Genomic DNA, 24,753 nt, shown 5'->3' with positions numbered 1-24,753 from the left:
ATTTCTAAACCAACCCAAAGTAATTTTTTTGGTTCCACTCACTGGCGCACTTGGCAGAGAGAGAGACACTGCTGTTTTATTAATAGCTTCATGCTGGCCCAGCTCGATCCTGTGCAGGGTTTCCACAGCATCGTTACAATGCATTTTTCACTATTTCCCCTCCTCCTTCACCACGTGCCACTCCAAGAGAGCAGATGCCTGTCTCCCACCTAGCTGTTCCTGCTCCTCAATGTCACCTTGCTCAAGGCATCATTCTTCCTCCTGTGTCCTTCCCCATCCTCTGTGACAGAGCTCCAGCACAGCCAGAACAGCTGCCCTCCATGGCACCAAGTCCACAGAGCCTCTCGGGAGTCTCACTTTGAGAGCGAGCTCTTTGTGAGAGGTGTGACCCAGCCACAGCACAGGGTATTTGGAGCAAAACTAGAAGGGAAGCACACAGTTATTTTAAGTCCAAATGTTCAGTTACTGCACAGTAACATTTCTTCCTTTCAAAAGAGATGGGACAAATTTCTAGTTTTGGGCTAACTTTGTGACTACTGTGGTGGCACTGCTATGCAAGTGACCCCTCAAAGGCAGAAGTCTGGCAGTAGATATGGACTATGCTGGCAGCATTCAACTTTGGTATTAATATGGGCAAGGCAGTGAGTGATTTGTATCCAGGAAAAATGGTTAACAAGGCAGAGGATAAAAAAATCAGCGATGTGCCAACACATTTTTGCTTTCATCTTCTCTCTTACATCCCTCACTTCATGACATCCAGGTAAAAGGTTTCCCTAGTGTCATTAAAACATTTCTTCAGCACAGAGTGCATGGGACTCAAACAAACTTTTAACTAATTGTGTGAGTCTGGAGCACCAGGTATGCAGATATCCATCAGGTCTTGGCTGACGCACTGGTCTTTCTGGGATTCATTTCGGCAGCTTACAGGAGACCCTCCCACAACCTCCAACAGTCTGGCCAGCCCTCTGCCAAGCCCATCAGTTTGCTGCTGGGCTCTGAGCAGTCACTGATCCACTCTGTTTTTAGCACAGATTCCCCTTTAACAACGGTGGGTTGCACAAGTTCCACTGATTGCACAGAACTCTCCTGCTCATGAGAGCTACAGTTCACTCTGAGGAAGAACCAACACGTGCTGCTTCCATCTTCATGCCGAGCCTCAGCCACGGGAACAGAGAAGAGTTCTGTCACTTACAGGCACAGGATGGACTAAAGGCTTTGGAGTACAAACAGAAATAAACACAGGTACAAAGGCACTGCTGATTAGAAGGATTTGTTCACCCACAGCCTGAAGAGCAGTACTGAAACGGATGTGCTACCTGGGCCTCTCACACATACAGCCCAAGGGGCTACACCAACCTCCTGGAGACCACAGCTCCTTCCACTTGCAATTTCATATTGCTAAGGATCTCCCCAAGCACGGATAATACATCACAAAACCCCTTGGTTTAAAAAGGCATCAAGAAATACAAGAATCCATCACTTCCCTGGATTACTTCCAGTAGTCAGTCTCCAAAAAAAACCCTCCACACACTCGGACATTTTCTTTCAGTCTGTGTGGGTTTATTTTGCAGCCATCTATTTGTATTATGTGTGTCTCCTATTATGTCAAAATTTCTCTTTGAGATAATAATTGACAATAGATCCCTTTCAGTCTCTTCTCAGTAAGCTAAACAGATGGAGTTTGCTTCAGCTTCTGTTTCCAAATTGTTTCAGCAGCTCCTGTCTCCATCCTTTTCCCAGGTTTTAAGCACTAAAGCCAAGGTTCACTCTCCTGAATGCTGCTAGGTGGAGAGGTAGCAAACTGTTCCAGTGACTACCTCACTCTTTACACCCACATCATCTTCTGGGTCAGGCAGGACACTGGGGAGCTTTGCTGAATTACCTGCCCACTGTTTCCCCAAGATTGCTCTCTAAGCCATTTCTTTCCAAACATCAGGCTTGGTGTAGAAAGCCAGAGATTTCAGTACTGAGACTCATAACCTTGCAGTTGGGTCATTAAGAGCCCACTGCATTGGCAGCAGTCCACGTAAGGAAAATACCCAAAGCACTCTACAAGACTGTCAGTAGCATTAATTTTATTTACCATCCTGTCAGTCTACAGCTCATCCACAATTCTATATCAATTCCCGCATCACTGATGGAAATGCTGATCATCATCGGTCCTCTCACACATCCCCATGGATGTCATTTAATTAGGATTCACTATCAACGATGCCAAGACTTGTCAGTGAACTTGAGAGCAGCTGGAGAGACCTCCTGTCCCCTGATGTTCTTTCATCATAAACCATAAAGCAGACTAGGGAACTCTGCTTGTGATACATTTAGTAAGTGCTCTACAGCCATTGCAGAGCACTGGTCTTTTGGAGGAAGTTCCCATCTTTTGCAAGGAAGAGGGACTGAATCAGGCTCTCATGCAATCAGTTCCTAACAGCTCTCTTGAATACATTAGAGCAATAAACTTATTCTACCAATCAATCAATTTTTAGTTTCAAAAGAAAAGCAAAAGCTCCTACCTTCAGCAGCATTTATTTTTCACAGTTCATTTTTTAAAAATGTCACATAGAGACAGGAATACCTGATTCCTTTCAAAAGGATCAGCTCAGATTGACACAAAACAAAGCTATGACCAACCAGCCTCCACCCTGTACCCTCATTCCCTGCACAGCTGCCCTCTTCCCATCTGCCACCCCAAGGTCCCCTCAGCCACCTCTCACAATTCTCCTTTGGATTTTTACTACTACTAGATACCTAATTTCTTAACTCCATCCCTCTGTATCAAATAGGTACCTGGGAGGTATTTTTGTGCCATGTATGGTGCAACAGCCTCATACCTCACTTCCCCAAACTCCAAATGAATTTTACGGTTGTTTTTGCTGTACCTCTTTTGGAAGGTGAACTCACTGGTGAGCCTAATACTCTTACTAAAATGTTCAATATTTTGAGAAATTCTTTCTAGCCCTCCTCTTATTTTTATGTTTTTCCCAACTTTTTTACTTGTACTTGTACTTTACTTTTACTAACAGACAACAGCCACCTATTTTTTATTTATCAATGTCATACTACTTTTTAAATTACGTCTTATGCTCATGACATGTTCTCAGCAGATATTATATCCTCTCTATGCTCTGTGAGTATATTTTTGTGCCAATTACCACAGAATACTCAGTTAAGGATTATTTTACCCACATATCTTCCCTTCTTTTCCTCCTCCATTCTGTCTTCCCTCTTCAAGAAACCAGCTTCCTATCAGGCAGGAGTTAAAGGTTCCAAAGCTGAGCTGAGTTTCAAAAGACATTCAGACTTGAGAGGGAGCTACAGGAATCTGGTGTCATGGACAACCCATGAACAGTCAGGCACTCCTTTTGGTGGCTGCAACTATTTCTTGCTGTTATACCTTTTAAGAGGTTTCTAGATGTAAATAACTGTCAAATACATTCCTCTCCTCATCAGTCTTATTTATTTCAGCATCCAATAGCCAGGAGGGAGCAGACACGGAGAGAAGGCAAATATGATCCTTGCAAAGCCCTTTTTATCTGCAAATCAGTACCATCATCCTTCTGTAATTTAAGGGGCAACTTGCTCAGTGGAACAAATGCCCCAGGGCAGAGCACAGGCCTTTCATGACAGAGCCAGTTGGTGCACAATCTCTGCTGCCTTAATTTGCAAATGCCACTACATCTTCACATGTGCCTTATGATGCATCCCAGGCCTTGAGTCTACAGGAAAATCAGTTATTCAGTTAATAGTGCCACAAAAACTGCAGAGGAACAGGAATGCATGATCCTCGTTCTTCGCCCCAGAATCAGAAAGGATAAAAAAAAAAGAAAACAACCAAGGTATAAGCACAAAGTCAAAATTAGCTCTTTTCAGCTCCCTCCCCCAAAAGCGCTTAGGTTTAGTTACTGCATTCAAACAGCAGCCCTTTAATCAAGGAGTCCTACTTATTCATGAGGAGAACTGTAGCTAGACAAGCCTTTCAAACACTAGTTCTGCCATCTGGCAGCAGCACTGAGACTTGTTCCCAGACACACACAGAGCGCTGTTAATTGCCCTCACGTGGAATTGCAAGGCACTGCAATTGTTCTGGCATTTAAAAACCTCCATGAGCTCCAGATGTGGATTTGTCTTTGTGGAGGAAAAGGTACTACTAATTACTAAGTATTTCCCCCCACCCCCCAACACTTTTCATTTTGCTCTCCCCAGTTTTTTCTATTGTCTTCTACAGCACCAACAGCAAAAAAAGCCGATTTGTAGGCCTGCAGATGAGCATCTTAAAGAATTCATACCATGGAATAATGTTTGTCACATTTCTCTTGCTTTCCCTGTCCCCATGGATTCGACACTGAGCAGCTGCCCAGCGGAGAACAAAGATCATCTGGGGACTGCTTTGCAGGCTTTCATTTTTTCAAATTAATTTCAACTCATAATGGAAAGGTCACAGATATAACCTCTCTACCAAAAGTGGCAACTTTGCATTCTTGAAGTGATACATGTAAGGAAAAAAGGGAATAAAAGTAGTTGAAGAGACTTACATTTTGCTTCAGACAGATTCTGGTTAGGTGACCAGACCAGCATGCCGAGATTCTCTCTCTCTTGACTTCGCCTTGCAAGTTTGGCTTTAGAGAAAACAGATACAAACCAAGTTACAGAGAAAGTAATTTCACATGCAAAATGGATACAAAAGCAACTTATCACACATCTGCAACTTTTAATCAAGATATAAAACCCATCCACAGAGTTAAAACCCCATCTTCCCATTCAGACCTGAGGCTTTTCCTCGTTTCTTCAATGCATCACCCTCTATATAACATGACAGATACTGCACACTCTCATGCAGTACACTAAGCAGCATACGTTAGATCTAAATTAAAAGTTAATTAATGTTTCTCATCCAGCACACTTGATTATTTTTCTTCCAGCCATCATTAAATGAAAAAGGGAGGAGCTAGGCTCAGGCAGCAGGCTCCAAGCCCTGGACATCATGAGACTGCAGTGTGCAGACAGATTAACCCTTCAGGGTAGGCACATGCATAAAACCTCCCACACTGCACTTCTGAGCACCTCCTGCACCATCCCAGCAGCTCTTCTGTGCCTCCATCCCCCATACAATCAGGAATTGTGCCCACACAGGTGACACTGCATCCCTCAGGCTACAGTCAGGTCCCAGTCTCAACTGCTCCAGAGAAATCCAAATGCATTCACATCCACACTGAGACACACCCCCACTCAGATAACAAGTCTGTTTTTAACCAGCTTAACACCTGGCTGGCAGGAGAGCTCTGAAAGTCTCAAGTGAAGATCCACAGCTGCACACAGTTTGAAAAAGCAACTTCAAACTAAGGTATGCTTTAAGAGCAAGCTCTTGTCAATGATGGTGTTCGGTCACAAGCAGTTGAAAGAGGAGGAAGAGGAAGAGGACAAGAGAAAAAAAAGAAACTCCCTCCTTTGAGTCAGCACACACACAGCCAGCCCAACCACCTGCCCTGGCAGAGAGAAACTTGCAAATCTTGTTATGAATGAGTACCTATAGTACTATTTCCACTACAAAATGCCACTTAACGCTCAAGTTTTATGCAATATTTCAACACAATGGTATTTTCTCTGTGCTGTGCAATTAGACATATAACCACCACTTCATGATGCGTTAAAACAAGTCAGAAAAGATCTTGTAACACAAAATTACATTACAGTACTATGAACACTCATGGTTTCACCACTGGTTTTAATCTGAAAGCTGCTCAGCTAAGAACAGTCAGGGTTTAGATGACAAAAATATTTTAACATTAAATTTAAAGCACAGATAGTACGTATTAAAAATAACCACCTGTCAGCAACATATTTACACTGAACTAGCAGGTTTTTCTCATGATAGACATCACAATTATCTTTCTCTCGCGTGTTTGGGAAGGTTTTGCGTTGTTTTAGGGAGGTCAGCAACTGTGCATAGTTGTTTGGTATTTTGCAAGGTATTTTGCACACTCTGCATGTTCATTACTTTCTACACTAGGCAAAAAAAAAGGAGTGAGAAGAGACAACATCCCCTGTTGGCAAGAGATAGGAGGTGAAGACCAGACACAGAACACAAAGAGTGTCTGAAATTAAAATTACAAGTCCTGAAACATTTGGCATTAAATTTTACCTTCTTCCTCGTCTCAGGTCTAGGCTGGGATGCAAAGAAGGAGTCAACCCTAAGGCTCACCTTCATCAAATTTTTCTCTTCACTCTCCTTATCCAAGATGGCCTGTTCTACTACAGTCTAACATGGGGCTCAAAGAACAGAAAAATAAAGTCTCTCTCCTCACTTTAACCTACACTTAAAAGCACATTCTTATCACATACTCAAAGACAGAAATCATCAGTCAGGTCTTCATGAATTCAAACACTTCCACCCAAATCCCAACATACCCCCAGTACCCACTGCAGGAGTCTGATGCCCATACACTGCCAAGTAAGGTGTAACACAGGCAATGTCAGCCTGCCTTTAGCACTCTCACTCACTGAACTGGCAAAGCCCACCTAAACCAGGAAAACAAGAAAGTTTTCTCCCAGTTTAGCAGTCTGAACCTCCTCTGCTCTGGGACACATCAGGTGCACACCCCAGCCCAGCTGCCCCCGTAAGGAGCAGTGCACCACTAGCTCAGCTCACCCACAGTAAGTTGGGTGAAGTTTCACCTTCCATGGTTAAAACCCCAAGTCAGGCTTTGGGGCTTTGCAGAGGGAGCCCAACAGCCCTTCCAGGCTGTGACCTGAGCCAGCCCTAGGAGGTGGTGATAAACACAGGAGGACCTCATGGCACCAAAAGCAGAGTGGTGAAATGTGTTCCTCATGCTCCATCGAAGCTTCATAACAGGTACTCAGAAACTCCCTCTGCCAAGGAAAAGCCTTGGGTTAGGATCTACCTGCTCCCAGCCACGCATTCCCTCTCTGGGCGTCATACACAGAGGTGCCTGCACATGCTGGGCTTCATGCCATGCTCAGGACCCCCTTCTGCCCAGTTCCCACAGCCCAGTGTGTGCCTCTCTCCAGCCCCTCTGTAGCACTAAGCAGCCAAGTTCCACGGGGCTTGTGAATGGGTGTGAAGCAGCACCTCCAGTGTTCCTGCAACTTATCCCTGCTCCACCTTTCCATCCAAGCCCACACCTATCCACCCTCAGGCCTCATTCCTTGACACCTGTAGAGGCCAGTCCAAGGCACACACTAGGGTTATGCTGAAACTCCTGCTTTTCTACAAAGTGCAGAAGCACCTAAAGACCGACACACATGAAAAGATGGGAGCGGGGTATTCCTCAAACATCCATAAAGGCTGATACTCCCTCCCTACATTCCAAGATGCTTGCCAGGTCTTTCACGTTCCAGCACCACATCCTCCCCAGCACCCCTTCTCAAGCCCACAGCCCCAACATTTACTGTCCCTCATATGTAAGGCAGACATGACAGGCATTCTTCCAAGTACAGTGCTGATCCCACCATAAATATACACAGTACTCACTGTACTTAAGTACTCTTATTGCATGATGGACCAAGGAAAAGCTTAAGAGCTTGCTCAGAATTTGGAAGCACATTGAAATGAAATTATTGCTTCAGAGCAACAGCCACGAGAGCAGAAGAGGAGCCTCAGAACAGAGTGGCTGTTATATCTCTTTACAGCCCTATTCCAAACACAGCTGCAGTGCTCACCAGCACTGTCCCATGCTTCTGAACAAGGAAAAACAGGATGAATTCTGACATTCTGCACTTCAGTGATAAAGCTGTAAAGATAATTCAATTTAATCTGTTGCATATTTCATGTAAAAAATAACCACTTAAGAAAAGCAAGGGTTACTTTTTTTAGGAGAACAGATCAATTTAGGATCAATGACGTTTGCTTGTTTAAGCAACTGCAGTTAAACCAGTGCAACCTGTGTTTAGAGAAGCTGTATAATGGCAGACAAGACAATCTGACATTTCAGGTAATCCTGCACTTTCATCTAGCTACCTACCAGATATTTGTAAAGTCTCTGCCACAGCCATTAATTCCGTATCACAGTTGTGGGAGCAAACACTCTGTAATAATTTTCCCACTGTTAGCTTTCCCATTTGTCCCAAGTCTATCAGGAATCATGGTTGCTTCTTCCAAGAGGAAGACCTTCTACTACAAGCAGCACACCCTAAATTTCGTTCCAGTATCAGAATTCACAGGGAATGCAAACTCCCCTCTCCTTTACCCAGGCAGAGAAGAGCAGCCCAACCAGGCACAGTGTCATGTTGCTTTTTCCACAGCAGTTACTGTATCTCTTCTCTCTTTTCTTACCACCAGAACATACCCCTACTCCACAGACTATACACTAAAATCCAGGAGAGAACCAATCCAGCTTAAAATTCACTTTGAGAGGAAAACGTTACTTTTCAAGTTTGTCCCATTTTACAGATGTGGTTTAATGCACAAGCCCAAGAAGTTCTAGTGTGCAAGGGAGGAGATGAAGCAGGGCAGAACACACACATATCTCAATACTATACTAAAATATTGCAGGGGCTTTGGGGTTCCCCCTCCGAGCTGTGAGGACACATCTTAAAACCACTGCATAGAAATACCTTGATTTGCAAGGAGAGAAACAACACAGCCACTTAATATCCTATCACTTCCACCCATAGACTGGGGCTCTCCATCCCTGGGAGCTCCCTGAGCTAATGCACAGGCCTGGCACACGCAAGAGCAGCACGCTGCAAGGTTTGAAACCCTGATCCACAGCAGCTAAGGCTCTCCTCACCTCTACCCAGGAGCTGTCAAGGCAGGATACCTGATAGGGAAATGGAAACAGGAATGTCTCCAAACAGGAACTACCAAAGGTCACTGTAGCAGTGTACGTACATCAAGTCCCCCCTACAGGTCAGAGAGTACCTTCCCTGTCCTTCCAACCCCTCCCCAATTTCAAGCTAGCCATGGAGTAACTGGCATCAGAAGGAAATACAATGGTTCAACAGCACCACTGCAAATGAGAGCATTGTTTCCCTTTCCACCATCTACTTCACAAACCAAAGCAGGGGATCTACCTGAGCTTTAAAAAAACCTAAAAGTAATCCAACAAAAAAGCTATTAGCTTTAAAATTAATACCAGTTCCAGGTTTTCTACCATATATCTTTAGAGACAAGGAAGAAGAATAAGGAAGCAGGGACAGCCAGGACACCTCCCTCAATCACAGCACCAGTTTAAACTGTCTTAAGGACCACAGGTGGAATGGACACCGTACACAAGGAGCATGCAGGAAGGCAAAACAATGCCTGCAGGCAGGAGCCCAGCACTGTGCAGCTCCAGCCTGACACATCATATTTTATTTTTCTTCTCCAAGTTGGAGAAGAAACATGCCAGAATAAACTCAGTGGGAGCAGAGGCCTCTCAAAGAGCCACCAATCACTCTGTCATCTGTTATTTCGTTTCCGTGCAAGGCAGCAGTGCCAGCTCCCACTGGAGTTCCTGCACTTGAGGGACCTGCTCTGTCTCACAGCTCCTCCCAAGGATGCTGCATGATCCAGCCACAGCTGTGAGCCATTCAGGAGCTTTACATTTCCTTCTGACACCTGTACTGACCCCTGGGAGAAATGATACTCACCTCCTGCAGATGTCAAGACACATTTTGCTTCCAGTTGTATCCTGCCCAAGTCAAAGTAAGGCTTAGACAGGACACCTCCAGCATTTTTCTTTCTCCATAACCCTTTCAGTAGCCTCTGATGTTTTTGCTGTTGCTGTCTGCACGAGACATTTCAGAGCTATTGAAACCCTCCGGATTTCAAAGCAAAGCACACTAACACATGACTGTGTGAGAGCACTGCAACACACACCATGAGGAGTGGGACCCTGCTCTAGTCAGCTGCTTCTCTTATTTAGAATCAGCAAAAGGTAACTCAGGAGAGCAGATCCACAGTCAGGTGCTTGATACAAACACACACCTCTGTACCCTCTCTGGAAAGCAAACTTGAGCCTTAAACCAAACTTTGAAAGTATTTGCCATAAAACTACAGGGGAGTCTTCAGGTACTGATCTTTTGCAAAACAACTGGTAAGAATATACTTCCAGATCTGAACTATGTCTTTCATGAAGTTAATAAAGTTTATACAACAACTGAAATACCCAAGGCACAGGATGGCAGGATTCCCACCTAAGAAAGCTACTGCTTTATAACAGCATTTCCTGATCCCTCCCAACTGGGACTAACTCATTTTTAAATCACACATCACAGGTTTTAAAAGAAAGTGTAAGAAATATCTCCTCCTTTTAATATGCAACCTGGAGCATTATATATAAAACATGCATTATAGAATATCCAAAGGTGAATAGATGCTTTTATTATTTGGAAGAGCTGGAGATGCCATATAATAATTTAGCTGCTGAATGCTTCTTAAAGCAGTTTTGGATCAAATCTAATGTATTTACTTCTAGCAAAGTGAGATTAAGCAAGTGCTTCCATTCCCAACCTTGCACTTTACCAATGCAGAACTTAATTTTATTGCATAGTGTAAAACCCCCTGTCTACAGTACCCATGATGGCTGCCAAACAAAGTAAAACAAGGGAGGCACGGGCTCCCACAGCACAAAAAAATTCTCTCTTATGGGCTCGTTGGTATTACTCAGGCTCACAGTGTAACTGTAAATGCATGGCTGTGGTACAGTAGCACAACACCTCTGTGGCACAAGAGAATTTGACAAAATTCAGAGTCAGAAGGAAAGCTTTTTCCACCTTCCTTCCCCACTACTGGCATTCATGTCCCAAGCAGCAAGTCAAAGACATTTGAAGAACTTTGCTGCTCATCTCCACTTCCTTCTGCATGTGACTTCTCCCTGAGTCAGCAGATAATGCTTGTGATCCCCTTTCATTCGTGTTTTCCAAGGACTGCCTAGTCATAGCAGCTGGTACCTCATAGAAATAACATCATTGTACACACTATAGCAGCATTAAATGAAACAAATTGGAATCCTGAAAACTAAGAAATATTTTTTAATTAAAAAGCTATAAATGAAGAAGCAGTTAGCTCTTCCTATACATGACTACACCCGGCTGGCACTATAATCTATATGCAAATAAAGTTCTGAGGACATTTTTGTATCTGCCTAGGGAAACAAAAGCAACTATTTGAGTTTCTATACAGAGCAGCAGCACTGGAAAAATGGAGTGAAGGGCCATATTGCCCCAAAATGACTGTAGGTATTGTGCTACAAAACCCCACAGTATCATACACTACAACTGTGTGCAAAATATTGCTTTAAAAATTACTCAGTTAAAGATTAATCACGTAGCAATGATTACAAAGGTCACTTTGCAGTGATAAAAATTATTACCATTAGAAGAAATGAAAGAGAAAATGAGAAGAAGCATAGATAGCAATAGCTGCCTTTTCTCTAAAGTAATCAAGTTCAACCCATCCTAAGTTTGAACTTTGCATCTTTGTATTACTATTTTTAAACCTTTTAAGAACACATCTGATCCAAGATGCCTTCCCAGTGTAGGAGCCAGCAGTAACGCAAAAGCTGTGGCCTACATTCTGCCCACAGCCCAGGCCAGACCAAACAATAAAGCCAGAACAGATGTTGAGGCCTCGCCTTGTATTTTTTTTCTTGAATAATAGGAGTCTGCTCTTTCTCTCCTGCAAGCAGGTGGCACCAATGTGCAGCCATAGATGAGGTCTGAATAACTATACAAGCAAACAGCCTTTCAGTACACACTTTCAGTGTGTAAAATTTTCTACACCCATACAATTCCAACCCGAGCTCTTCAGCGAGTTTTGCACGGACAAGCCCTGCAATCCATACACAAGCAGGAAGCACATTACCCCACCAGGATCATGAATACAGCCCTGCACATGCTTAGAACTGAGCAGCACACCTCTGCTGATCACAACGGGCTTTTGTCTAGACAAGGCTGGGGTTCTGTACTGAAATTTGAAAGGGTTGGGGTTTGTTTAAAGAGAGAATTAAGTATAAAATTAAGAGGAAAAAGAAAATGCACATTTGATCAAGATTTTATCAGTGATCTCTTGCAAGCCTTTTTAAAACACCATCCACTTTTTTTTTTTAAGGAGGACAGCTGCTAACTGTACCACAGCAATCCTGAATGCACAGCAACCAGAACAAAGCCAAAGCCTGCAGCACATGTGTAACACTGAACCGATGAGGCTCACCTGCCCTCCCAAGCACACTTCTCCCTGCTCCACATCCTAGGGAGCACCCCCCACCTCCCCACACTGCACTCCAGTGCTGGAGCAGCTCCAAAGCTCCATCAGGACTGCAATGGGACTGGACCCATCCCATCCTACCAGTCAGTACCAACAAGAGCAAGCACCACACATGGGCCTCACGGGCCCCATGCACCCTATGGCTAGGGCCCCACAACCCACAGCTGCCACACGGACCCATATCCTGCCAGGAACCTTGGGAATCCCTGCACGCTCACAACTCTACACAAAAACAAACAAACCCAAAAAAACCACACAACAACAACAAACCACACCAACGAAGCACCTCCACAGAGCCACACAGTGAACTATTTTAAAGTTTGTTAAAAATAAGTTAATGTATGCACACAATCAGATCTGAAAACCAAGCTACAATAAGCAAACTACTGCTGGTTTCTATTCTCCCTGAACACTCACCCAACAAGATGACACTTCTTCCCTTCCTTCCTTTTTTGGCCTTCCACACTATTTCCCTTACAGTTTCATTCAGGTGACCAAAAAGTTACACAGGAATTCCTACATTCAAGCAAGTGAAGAGCCACATATAGAATATACAGAAAAGGAACAACAATAACACCGCAGTTTCCTCAAATGCTAGGTCTTGTGCTGCTGACAAACATCTAGACACTGCTAAATCTATTTAAAGCCAAACAACCTACTGATGAGGAAGCAAAGATAAGGCAAACACATCCTCTCTTTCCATCACAAATCCTGATCCTGCTGCCTCCCCTCATCTTTGACAATCAGCAACTCCTACATGCACAGCTCCACATTCATACAGCCTCCCATTTCTTTACTAAGCCAGCCCCCAGCTCTGCCCACCCTCTGAACGGGGTCCTCTGTTGTGTTCCCTTAAGAACAGCAGCTGCTTGGGCCAGTCCTGCCCATTATTCACAGGCAGCACTCAGGAATAACAAGACCAAGACTAGCAGAGAGACTTCCTGAGCCTGGTACTGTATCTGCATCACTGGATTTAATGGCCCTTCATGGGAGGAGGGAATGAAAAAAAAAAATCCATCAAATAGACTAATTCTTTTTGAACCCATTTGTAATTTTGGCATCTACAACATCCTGTGGCAGAGTGCTTCAATTTAATTATATGTTTGTTGTCTGAAGGAGAACAAAGAAAGCCCATGCACACGCTCCCTTCTCTACTCTGAAGCTGCTACCCAGTCATTTCATTTGGTGGCCCCATTTCCTGCCTTATGAGAAGCAGAGAATAACTGCACCCTGTTCACCTCCTCCATGTCTCTTGTTGTTTTACAGTTCTACTACAGTATTCTCAGTCATCCACTTTCCAAGCAAGACAGTCCAGGGCTTTTCCTCCTCTCCCTCGTATGGAGATGGGAAGCAAGAATAATTCCTGTACTTTAGTTATCTTACAGCTCTAAGCAGCACATGGAGGAGGGATGGGAATGGGGCACAACCAGAACTGTACACAGTGTTCAAAGAGAGAGTACAACATAGGATTTATAAACATGCCATAATGAGGTGTTGTTCTGTTCTCAGATGCTTTCATAACAGCTTTTAACAATACACTTGCCTTTCCATTATTACCATTGAGTTGATGAAAAAAACCCTGTCTACCACGATCTTTATCTGGAAAGGCAATACCAAATTTAAAGACCACTGCTGTACAAATAGTTAAGGGCAGTTTAAAGACCACTACTGTACACATACAGTTAAGGGTTGTTCCACCCTACCCTCCTCCTCAATTTTAGTCAGCACACAACAAGTGTCACCTGCCACAAGACTGAACACGTTGCCCATTCTCTCCATTCAGCAGATGCCCACACTCCCTCCCCCCACTGCCCCCTCCTCCCATTCACATACTGGTTTGTGACAAAAGGACAATCCAGTTGTTGGTAGTAAAAATAAGGTGAGAAACAGAAATAATGAGATATGTAATTTGAAATGGGGAATACACAAGTTCTGCTTTATTTGGAGAGTGACAAGTGCAGAGTGACTCGTCTCCAACCCGCAGATGGAGGACATCCTTGGCTTCCCAAGGTTTCTTCTCCCAGGAAAAGTGACACAAGGAGCAAGAAGCCAACAGAAGGGTTTCTCAGACCTTGCATCTCCCCCTCTTCCCTTTCCTGTTAAACAGCAAGGCTGCCTCGGCCACCCATTCAAGTACTCCCCACTCCTCAGCTCAAGCCACCCTTTTCCACTCCCTGGCAACCCCAGCATGCAGCATTCTACTCATCTTTCCCACACATTAAGGACTAGCTGGCCTATTTCTATTGCCCAATGTAAGAAGAAACAAAACAAGTCAGTCTTAAGTAAGCAGAAATTACTTTTTGGTATTTTTAGCAATACCTCTTCCCACTCGTCAAAAGTTCATGACAGCCTTCTTTTGAGATAACTTAAACTGATTAGTGGAAGTAACAAGTGCCTGGAAAGCACCAGTGACATAAAATGTAGATTCTTGGTGAACAGAGTGACTGGTTTATTTTTTCCACTCCAAAAGACCTTGCAAGGACAACAGTCAGGAACAGACCTGACTAACTAGAACCCAGTCTCCAAAGAATATGGGATGTGGGCATCTCTCATCCTCACCCCACGTCTCAGGAGATAAGGATAAATTTTAAAAAACTAATGACCAGCTATGCTCAGTGGCTTGCAAAATAAGGTTGCTGGGCAAACTTGTTACTGGCTTGGCAACACAATGCTGTGAAAGACAAGCAGACAGGACACACTCACATCTGCATCCAGACAAGAGTCCACCAAAAAGGACAACTGAGAGAGAAATTTCATGTTACTCTGCTCTTGCAGTACCAAATAATTTTATACAGTCCAATGAACAAGCACAGTCAGCTCTCAAACACAGTCACAAAACATTATGTGAATGGGAGGTGGAGCCAGTAGGGGGCTTGTCACATTATTATTCTTTAAAACCTGAGTCAAACACCCACACTTTTCAAGGCCACAAGCAGAGAAGTCCATCACACAACAGTGGCAAACACATCTTCCAGACTCAGCTGAGTGCTTTGAATAGACTGGACATCCAAGGAAGGCACCACCACTGCACCTCCCTGATGGAGGTAGTGCCCTCCAAGAGCAGCAGAACCAAGAGCAGCCTGCCAGCAGGCCCAGGAGAGGCCTCACCTCTGTCCTGAAGTCATCTAAACTGACCCATTTCTACCCAAAGCTGGTTTTACAGAGGTGGCCTGGCTGGCAGAGCTGTGGAAATCGCAGCCTTCAGAAAGGGGACACAGCCTCCTCTTCCAACACAGTCACCTCCCGAAACAGATACCCGTCCTCAGGCCAACGTGAGCGTACAAGAAGCTTATGTATCAAATCCCACCCAGCACTGAGTCATGCACGATGTGGTGTGCAACTGCAATCAACAGGCTGCGAGCATGCCCAGTTTAACCCACACAAATCCGACTTCTAAACGTCTGTGACAGTTGCATATCCTCCTCTCACCCCCATCCATGACACTCTTCCAGGTCCTTATCCTCGCAGCACCCCTACCAGCAGATGAGAGCTTTTATCAACACACACACACGCAAAGCGCTGACTGCCAGGCTCGCAGAGGCTGAGCGAGGTTTCCCTGACCCCATGTAAGAGCCCCTAACTGTGGATCATCCTCCCTCACCACCCCACTCTCAGAAATGCTGAAATCAAATAGGGACCCACAGATAACACATTTGTGATATTTCAAATCAGATCTTGAAAACTCAGTCTGCTTCCAGCTCTCCTTGGAGATGACTGGTGCATTCATTAGCCCACAAGCTCCCCAAGGTACAGACAGTCCCTCTCCTTCTGTCTGCATGGGGCCCACCTCCACAGGGTGCTGTAAGGATAATATTCATACCCAAAAACACAAAGTCAGATTTAACATGCCCTTGAAATGCAGGCATCTCCTGGATCACAATTTTCCAACAGATTTCACAAGTTAGTTTGTTTTTTCCCCCATTTCTGCCAAACTCAGAGGCGCAGTAAGGACTATATTTAAAGTGTAGCTAACAATCATGGCATTCTGGTTTTAACATTCAACTTTTACTAAAAGACTATCCAGAACAACTTATCTGGTTTCTCTCCTTCTCTCACCTTCAAAGAATCTCAGAACTAGTTTGTCCTGCATCTACATTAATAATCAGAGCAAGAACACTGTATGATAACAGGAGAGGCTAAGCAATTCATCACTGCTGCACACTGCCTTGCCTCACTCTGCAGATTCCCACTTCACGCTTAACCTAACTGATCCTAAAAGGTGCCAAGTAACAGTGAACCAAGCCCAGGAGACACAGGCTCTCAGCACTAAATAGCAGCAAGTACACTTGCAGCCCAGAGGAGCAAAAGAGAGGCAGAGCTCTGCAAAGACGTTGGATTTTCCTGAGCTGCCTCTGCTTTAGGATTACAAACGCTCCTTCTGCAGTGCCAGCATTTGCATACCACAGCATATTTACAAAGAAATCAATCGGGACACAAGCCCGGAGGTGAACACGGAGAGGAGGCCCACAGCACTCGGAGCAGCCTGCAGAAAAGCTCGTGGCTTTCTGCTCAGACGCTTCAGGGAAAAGCAAACCCGCACGATCCCCTTCCCCACCCTGTTTAACAAAGAGGCCAGAAGTTTGCAGGCGCAGGGCCCTACAGGCTCTAAAACGCAACCACCACGTGGTGAGCATCAGGAGCAGAGCTCACACAAAGAGCCGAGAAGCAGCAGGAGACGGGAGAGGGCTGGGAAAGCCTCGGCAGCCAGGAGACAGGGAAGGGGAGAGCCAGCCTTTTTCCCCAGCCATCACCGGGAGGAAGCAGCACAAAGGGGACCGTGAGGCTAAGCAGATAAGGAGAAGCCCGCCGAATGCCAGGCCGGCAGTGCAGATAAACTGAGGAGCCAGGACGCTGCTGGAAGGAGCCGAGTGTGGTTTGATGGAGAGCTGAGGGAGGAACCCGGCTTGGCACCGGCCCGGGAGGGGAAGGAGGCAGAGGAAGGGTTTGCACAGCACTTACCTGAGCCGGAGCACGTCCCTCGTACGGCGCACGCTGCGGCACGGCCCGCCACACACACACAGAGCTACAAAATTAACTGGATTTTACTGTGTTCGGGGCCATTAGTCTTTCCAATCCGGGGAGTGAGATCCTATTCCACACATAAATGCCTCTTTATTGAGGCTGAAAATTCTTTTCTCCAATTTGGGGGGCGGGGAATATCTTTTAGGCATAATTTATGTTCAGGGCAAAATATCCCCTCTCTCCTTTTCTTCCAAAAACCATCATCATCGTGAAAGTAACCACATTGTCCCTGCATGTGTTTAGAGCCCAGAGGTCTCGTTTTCCCTTTCCACAAATTAAAGGACGGAAAAAACAACAACAACAAAGTAGTGGCCATCCCCTAGCAGCTGTTTGATAGGAATAGAGATGTGCCTCCCTGCACATCAGTTATGCTGCCCCACAGTGCTCTCAAATTCGAAGTGTGGCTGCCCAGTTAATCTGCTTTGTCCAGCGATTGCTGGATAACTCCACAAAGCAACCAGAGACTCTCCACATGGCACCATACTGAGCTCCAGACACCTAGAGAGGCATTAAGCAATTGTCCCTCTCCTCCTACCTCCAGTGCTGCCTACCACCCTGGCCACTCTGGAAAAGACTCCATATTAATACCTTCTGAGCATTAGTGACCCACAGCAGCTCCTTGTTCTGCCACCAGCTTGCTTCAAATCCCAACCTCAGCTCCCCCTCGCTTGTACAGAAGTGCTTAATGGGGCTTGTACACATGAATGCAGAAGTTTAAAAAAAAAAAAGCGCAGCAACAAGAACAAGGCAGCAAGGGAAACAAAACACGCAGGGACATAAAGAGGACAGAGGGCCTCAGGGGAAGGACAGTATTTAGAGTTACTACAGACTGAGAAGCTAAACCATGCTGAGGCTGCTGGGCCTTCAAGGGGGAGAAAAAAGTCTGTGCAGAGCATCTTTGAGAACACAACAGCCGTACAGGTGCACATGCAGGCTGGAGCACAGAAAAGCTGAGACATGCTGGCACCAGAGAAGAAAGCAGACTGTCAAAACTACAAGAGAAGACAGGCCAGCGAATACATATCATTTACCTGTAGCAAGGGGCTCTGCCAAGCATTTTGAGACACTTGTATCTTCCTCAGCAGAAACTGTGTCCACTTCTGTCCTGGCCTGCATTTTCTCTGTAACTCCCAGCACTATTTATTACTTTTACGGAAAGATGACCATTTTCCCTGACATCTGGATTTTCACAGGCTGCTATTTCAATACTTTAAAGAATAGACTACAAGATAGGTACCATGGAACAGGTTGTAGCAAACTCTATTCTTAGTGCAGCTGAGCTCTGATCTGTGACCGGGAGCTGCAGGTACTGCTACAGCCCTCTGCATTTGAAAGTCTTCAGTCTTCTGCTCTGTGCCACCACCCAAATACAAATTTGGTCCAGTTTTATCTATGTTGAAAGGCAAGAACAAGTGTCAAAATAATTCAGGGTACATTGGTTCCACATACTTTTCTACTCCTCCTTCCACCTCAGAAAATCCTTCAGTCTCACCTCCCCTCTTGCACACACACAATCCCTAGGCAAGAGCTTTGCACACATTAAACCAATACTTGTTAGCATGGCCAGGGATCCTGCTGAGACCCTCAGCTGCCTTAAGACGTGCTCCGATTGGTCTGACTTTCTAACAAAGCTATTTGTAGTCAGATACTTATGATGCTGGCAGTAATTCTCAGTGTAATTTAGTAATACCTAGCCTGAACATACAACAGCAAAAGAGGAAGAGCCCACAGCCTGTGAAAGATACCAAGCTTCACTTACAAACACTCAAGAGTAAACCAGCTTCACCAAAGGAAACAACTAAAGCTCTTTTCCTATGCCAGATTACTGCAGCATTCATTTACTGAGCACAGCAACAAGAACATCTTACTCTACTTGTTCCTAAGATCACATGCAAGTGATGCCCAAAGAAGGCACTGGGCCCAAATGCAAGACTCCAAACACGCAAGACTTGTTAACACTTCCTACACCTCTACTCCTGCATGAGGGCATCCAGCTGCAACATTCATGACATGGCATGCTCACCCTCCCACACCTCTGCAGACAGCTCTCCGCTACCCTGCAACAGCTTCCTGCAGGAGAAGACACAACAGGTGCTGCTGTGCAAGAACCAGAAGCAGCAGGGAAATGGGATTCCTTGAAGCCCAAGACATATACTGTCTTCACCATCATTCAGCAGAAACATGGTCTAAATTTTCTCAGCAACTGAATGCTAGATTTTTGCACCCAGATATTTTTTCTGGTATATCCAGCATAAGACTCAAACACCAGTGTTTCTGCTCCAGCAATGCTTGCACACCAGCAATGCTTGCAAGATCATTGGCACAAGGCAGGGAGACAGAAAAACCCCTGAAAAATCCCAATAAATTCTGGATATTATTTTCCTCCAGGTCATGATTATCACAGGTACAGCACAGGTATCCAGGCTGGTAAGGCACATGCTTGATCAACTCACACAACCTCCAGAAAAACAGTCCCAACAACAACAGTCTCAGACCTGTAACCACCTTCAGCACAGTACCTTAGACTGCCAAACTGCTGACAGCTGGGCCTTGCTTGTTTCCCTGCCCCCACAGAGAAAGACAGAAGAAAGCTGCTTACAACACTCCATAAAAAACCACTTTCTCATAGTGGTGTTCCAGGTCCACTGCCAGCTGTTCCAGACTTGCAGAACAGGACAATCCCATTGCATCTGATGCTGTCCTGAACCAGAGGCATCAACTTACATGTAGGAGAATTGAAATGTCTGTTGCTGCTGAATTTGGTCTAAATCTGCAAACAGAGTTCCCTCCAAAAGCCTCTGTTTCTCCTTCTTCACTCTCCCACACCTAGACACAACAGTTCGACTGCATGTATGAACAGGTTCATCAAAATACATCATCAGTCCAAGAACAGTTCAACAAGTCCCAGAACCCTGGCATGTCCCCTGACAACCTCAGCAGCTCCTTATGCAACTACCCAGTCAGTATGCAGAAGAGTCACATGAGACTAGCACAGATCCTGGGAGAGCAGGTTTTAAGTTATTCCTGCACAAGAAGAAGGAGTGATAATTAAGCAATGTCTAGTAAGATTCCTGGACTCTATCCGTTTGAGAGTTCTTCCTCCCTCGACTAAAGCAGTACACCAAGAAAACTACACTCCCTTTTACACAGTTCGTTTAAATATCAGTGCTATCTCCACTAGAGAACTCTGCAGCAATTTCTAGGAAAGATGACACCAGAGCACCAGTTTCCACATCCCTGGCGTATTGCCCTTGGACAGTTCTTTCTGTGCAGAGTCGGTAAGGCTGAGAACTTGTTTCCGTCTGACACTGATTCATGATGCAGCCTCCCCTCCCTTGCAGCCTCACCAAGAGCAGAGCCCTGCTGAAGTCCCAGTGTCTACAGCAACAGAGGAACTATACATTTTTTCACCAAGCCCCACTTTGTTAGGTTGATGTTACTGAAAAGTTAAAGCTTTCACAGCAAGCTTCTGTGCTTTCACATTGCTTCTCAATCCCTAAAACTGAACATCACGTGGCAGCAGGCTCAGGGAGTGCCCTACAGCTCACTCTGTGTAAGGCAAGGGCACCATGCCTTTGCTCTGCTGCTCACTCCCCTGCAAGGAAACATTTCCCCTGCAGGAGCAGGGGAGAGACAAAAGGCACAGGAAACACACCAGGCATGGCATGTAGAAACAAAATGTAAGCATTTGTCTCTTACAGCCATCTCCTGACAGAATACTGCTGAGTGCACACGTGTTGGGTGGTCAGTTGTTGCTCCCTTGTCAAGTTTATGATCGGTCATGTCCAACTTTGCCCTGTGATGCTGGCACCTTCCTTAACACAGGACTCAGTTCAACTGTATCAGCCAAGGACGTGCTACCAATACCACTAGGAAAGCAGATTTTCGTTCTTTCAGAAGCAATTCCTCTGCTGCTCCTACAGAACCATCAATTTCGGCCACTAAAACCTTGCCACAAGGGGAAGAAATACCTTTTTTTTATTAAAATAGAAGCAGTAATTATCCTCCCTGGCTTTGTCATTTAGCTATCATAACAATCTTCCAAGCCTCTTGGCTCCCCTGCATAAGACTCTTGAAACTATCACGCATCCCTACCACTTCTGCCGTTGTTAAAAAAGTTGTGAGATTCCCTTGTTCCTCCCATTTCTTTTGTTTGGGTGATTTCAGTACCATTCTCAGCACTGCCACTAAAAGTAGCACTTGAGAACTGAAAGGGGAACTTCTCTAGCCACCTAAATTCTGGCAGAACAATGTACACACATAGAGGATAGAAGGAATGGTTTGTACATGTGCTGTCTCCTTACATCATATTGAAAAGCCAATCAGTCTTGTTCCTCTCATGCATCATCCAGAGGTCTAATATTTCTGAAAGTTTGGAGACATGGGGAGCAAAAACTACTTTTTTATTTCCAGCTTTCCCAGAAGTTTTCAAGGAAGTCAGCTGTAGGAACTTGGAACTTCACTGTCTCATTTAGGAATGAGAAACATGTCATGCTTATTTGAGTTAGCTCATAAATTTCCACCAGGTATGCTTTCAAATAAAGCTCTTTAATACAGGGTACATTTGTCTTTGTTCAAAGGTGAGACTAGAACATCACAGCACACTGCAGTAATAAATGTATTTGTTGCCAGTTGGTGAATCTCTAAAATGAGACAAAGGAGGGATGAAAAGTGTCAGAAATAGGAAGTATCAATACTGTTAACTCAAACAGAAGGTTAAGTATCCTGGGGGCTCTAAAATGGTACATAAATAAAGACCTAGTGTCATAATGCAAACGTAAAGAAACAAGTTCAGCATCCTAGTCTGCATGGAAGCATCCTTCATTGTGACATGAAAACATCAAAGACAAAAAGCAAATCTGATCCCAGGTTATCACTAATTAAATTCATACCTACCACTTTTCTTTTTTTCAATAAAACATACATTCAGATTCATTAGTGACAGAAAACATTCTGAATAAATTAATTGCAGCAGTCATTTCCATTTAAAGCTTCTCACTTTTAATCCTAAATATATCTCAAGAGTATCTCTTCTGATTTTTCCACAATGGACATGGTGAGAGGAAAGTGGACTCTGAGAGCTTATAAATTACTCTTTTCCCTGTCAAGTCCTCACATCAACTACATAACATCAATGACTTCTCCATTGAGATTAGGAGTTGTTTCATATACTGAATCCTGCCTAGAGAACTATCTAGCCTTCATGAAACACAATGCCATCCTCTATGAATCAGTCCTAGGTGTCATTTACTTCCAGTTATGAGGATATGTGTTAGTCTGACCTTCTGACTTAGAGCACAGAGTTCGCAAGACACCCATAAAATCATTTTATTCATTTATTAAAACAAACAGTGAACCCGAGGGTATTATTTTCTTCTCATAGACCTAAAAGATCTGATCCTTGGAATGGGACTCCCTGCATTTCATTACTGATTCATGAAGACCTACCCTGCTAAGTTGCTTTGTGGCCAGAAGCCCCATGTTTTCTGCTCTGAAGCAGCACTACCACAAAAGCTTAGATCGCCCACTAGAATGCTTATCCAGTGCAGTTCTGAAGAAAAAGCTGTATAAAAATGGATTTATTTCTGACTACCATAGAAAGTGACTGAGCATGGAACTAGGATGCTATTGGAAAACCATGTTTTGTTCTCCGGAGCAGAAGTAAGTCATTTTACCTCCGTGCCTCAATTTGCTCCTGCCTTCAACATGGGTGATCCTGAGCACTTTGCAGACATACATGCTGAGGGCTAGAAAGCCTAACGGCCATGATTAGGACAGCATTCCACACTCCAGGGCAAAAAGAATTGCTGCACTTCCATGAGCCAGGCAAGGACTGATTTTTGGGGAATTTCTCATGATGCAGCCCAAAGTGAGAAGACCACAAAGTCAATTCCAGTTACCTCCTGGTGGCCATAGCATCCATCACACCCAAAGAATCAATCACCCACTGTTAACAGGTCACCAACACAGGCAGATCACTGTGCCTGCTGAAGAACAACTTCCACAGTAAATTTAACTACAAAAATGTCTTTTCAGAGGTGAAAGGAAACAAACAAACAAACAAACAAGGTGGAGTCCTGCAGGAGAGCTACTGCGCTTTGCAGTCACACCTCCAATTACATCTAATTTTTCCAGTACAGACACCACCAGCAGTTGCATATCTGGTTCCAGTCCTAGTGAGAGCAGACACCAGCATCACACAGTTAACTGGACAAGTCTCTTGGTGGCTGTGTCCCTTTTGCATCAGATAAAGGCCTTTCCAGGGACCCAGATATCATAAAATGGCTCCTTTCCAGAGGGGGCAAAGCAAAACCAAAACCCATTCACTGCAGCCAAACAAAAGGAAGGTGTCCCTGGGCTCACAGCCTCAGAATGGAGTCTAGTAGGAAATGAGAAGCCTTGACTACACAGGGAAGTCTGCAGCTTCCCAAATATTATTTAAGGTTTCACAAAACTCCCTTCTAAATAGAAGACCTCATAGGAAAGGAAAAGGGAGGAAGGCAAAAGCAAGCTATTGAAAAGTGACTGGACTTCCTCTGTAAGGGTTATAAAGCCTTAACTACAACAGATTAAATTCACAGCCTAGTTCAGCTCACACAGGAAAAGCTTTCTAGTACAGACAAAGAGTTAGAACCATGTGCAGATCTGTAGCCAGAGATGTGCTACACAGCTCAAGCTTTAAACTACTAAAAGAATGTAGCAGGACAATGATATCCATATACCTGCATTACCAACAGGACTTCATGAGGTTCTTTCTCACACTCAGGAATCTCACTGCAGAGTATAGTTAACTTCCCTGTAGCTGCTAAGCCAAGCTAGGACAGTTATGACATAACTCAAATCTCTGTACAGCTACAAGAGATGAGAGCAAATTAAACTGAGCAGTTACTGGTGAAAAAAGAGTCACATCACATTATGCCCACTCATGCACTTCAGGCAGGTTGCTCCATGGTTATATTGGTATGATTGTATCAATTCAGCAGCAGAACTTCACCAGGAAGTCAAAATCCTCTGTGTCCTTTGGGTGTGCTCCTCAGAGGCTGCTGAACTAAACCTTCCTTCCCTACAGTCAGGTTCAGAAGCAATCCTCAGGCTAAGTCCAAAGATCCTCTGACATTCTGCAGTATCTTTACATATGGTATCTTTGGAGGGAATATTGCCAAAATACAACAGAAGGACAAGGCAGGACCAATCCCACTCTCCCTCAAATCCCATATTTCTCCATAATGAAACTTGATAAATTACTATATGCCAAGAGAAAGCCTAGCCCTAGCTCAGGATGACTGATGCCAATAAAAACGAATTTTAATTCTGTCTGCTAAAGTGTTGTGTGGGAAAAAAATCAGACTAAACCACCCAGTCATTTACAGCATTGCAGACTTCCTGTTTTAATGCAAGTCAGCAAGAGCTTCTGGAAAACCCAGGAACAAAGAGCAGTAGTTAAGGATGATAAGTTAGTTACAGAGAAGCTAATGATCTATCTCTGTTAAGACTTCAGAATAGAGGAAAGTGCATCTGTGCCTCTC

General features: G+C 44.5%; 1 protein-coding gene across 2 annotated transcripts in view; it reads right to left on the bottom strand.

Moving 5' to 3' along the window:
• RCOR1 (REST corepressor 1) overlaps positions 1 to 24,753 on the bottom strand; it is an 81,920-nt gene that overhangs the window by 35,823 nt on the left and 21,344 nt on the right. For both annotated transcript variants that reach the window (XM_063399411.1, XM_063399412.1), the window contains one exon: positions 4,533 to 4,616. In XM_063399411.1, coding sequence (XP_063255481.1) covers positions 4,533 to 4,616 — 84 coding nt within the window. The remainder of the gene's footprint in view (positions 1 to 4,532; positions 4,617 to 24,753) is intronic.

Source organism: Prinia subflava, chromosome 5 (genome assembly GCF_021018805.1).
Source record: "Prinia subflava isolate CZ2003 ecotype Zambia chromosome 5, Cam_Psub_1.2, whole genome shotgun sequence".
Lineage (NCBI taxonomy): Eukaryota > Metazoa > Chordata > Aves > Passeriformes > Cisticolidae > Prinia > Prinia subflava.
Note: the sequence above shows the minus strand (reverse complement) of the source record. Positions and strands in the feature narration are given on the sequence as shown.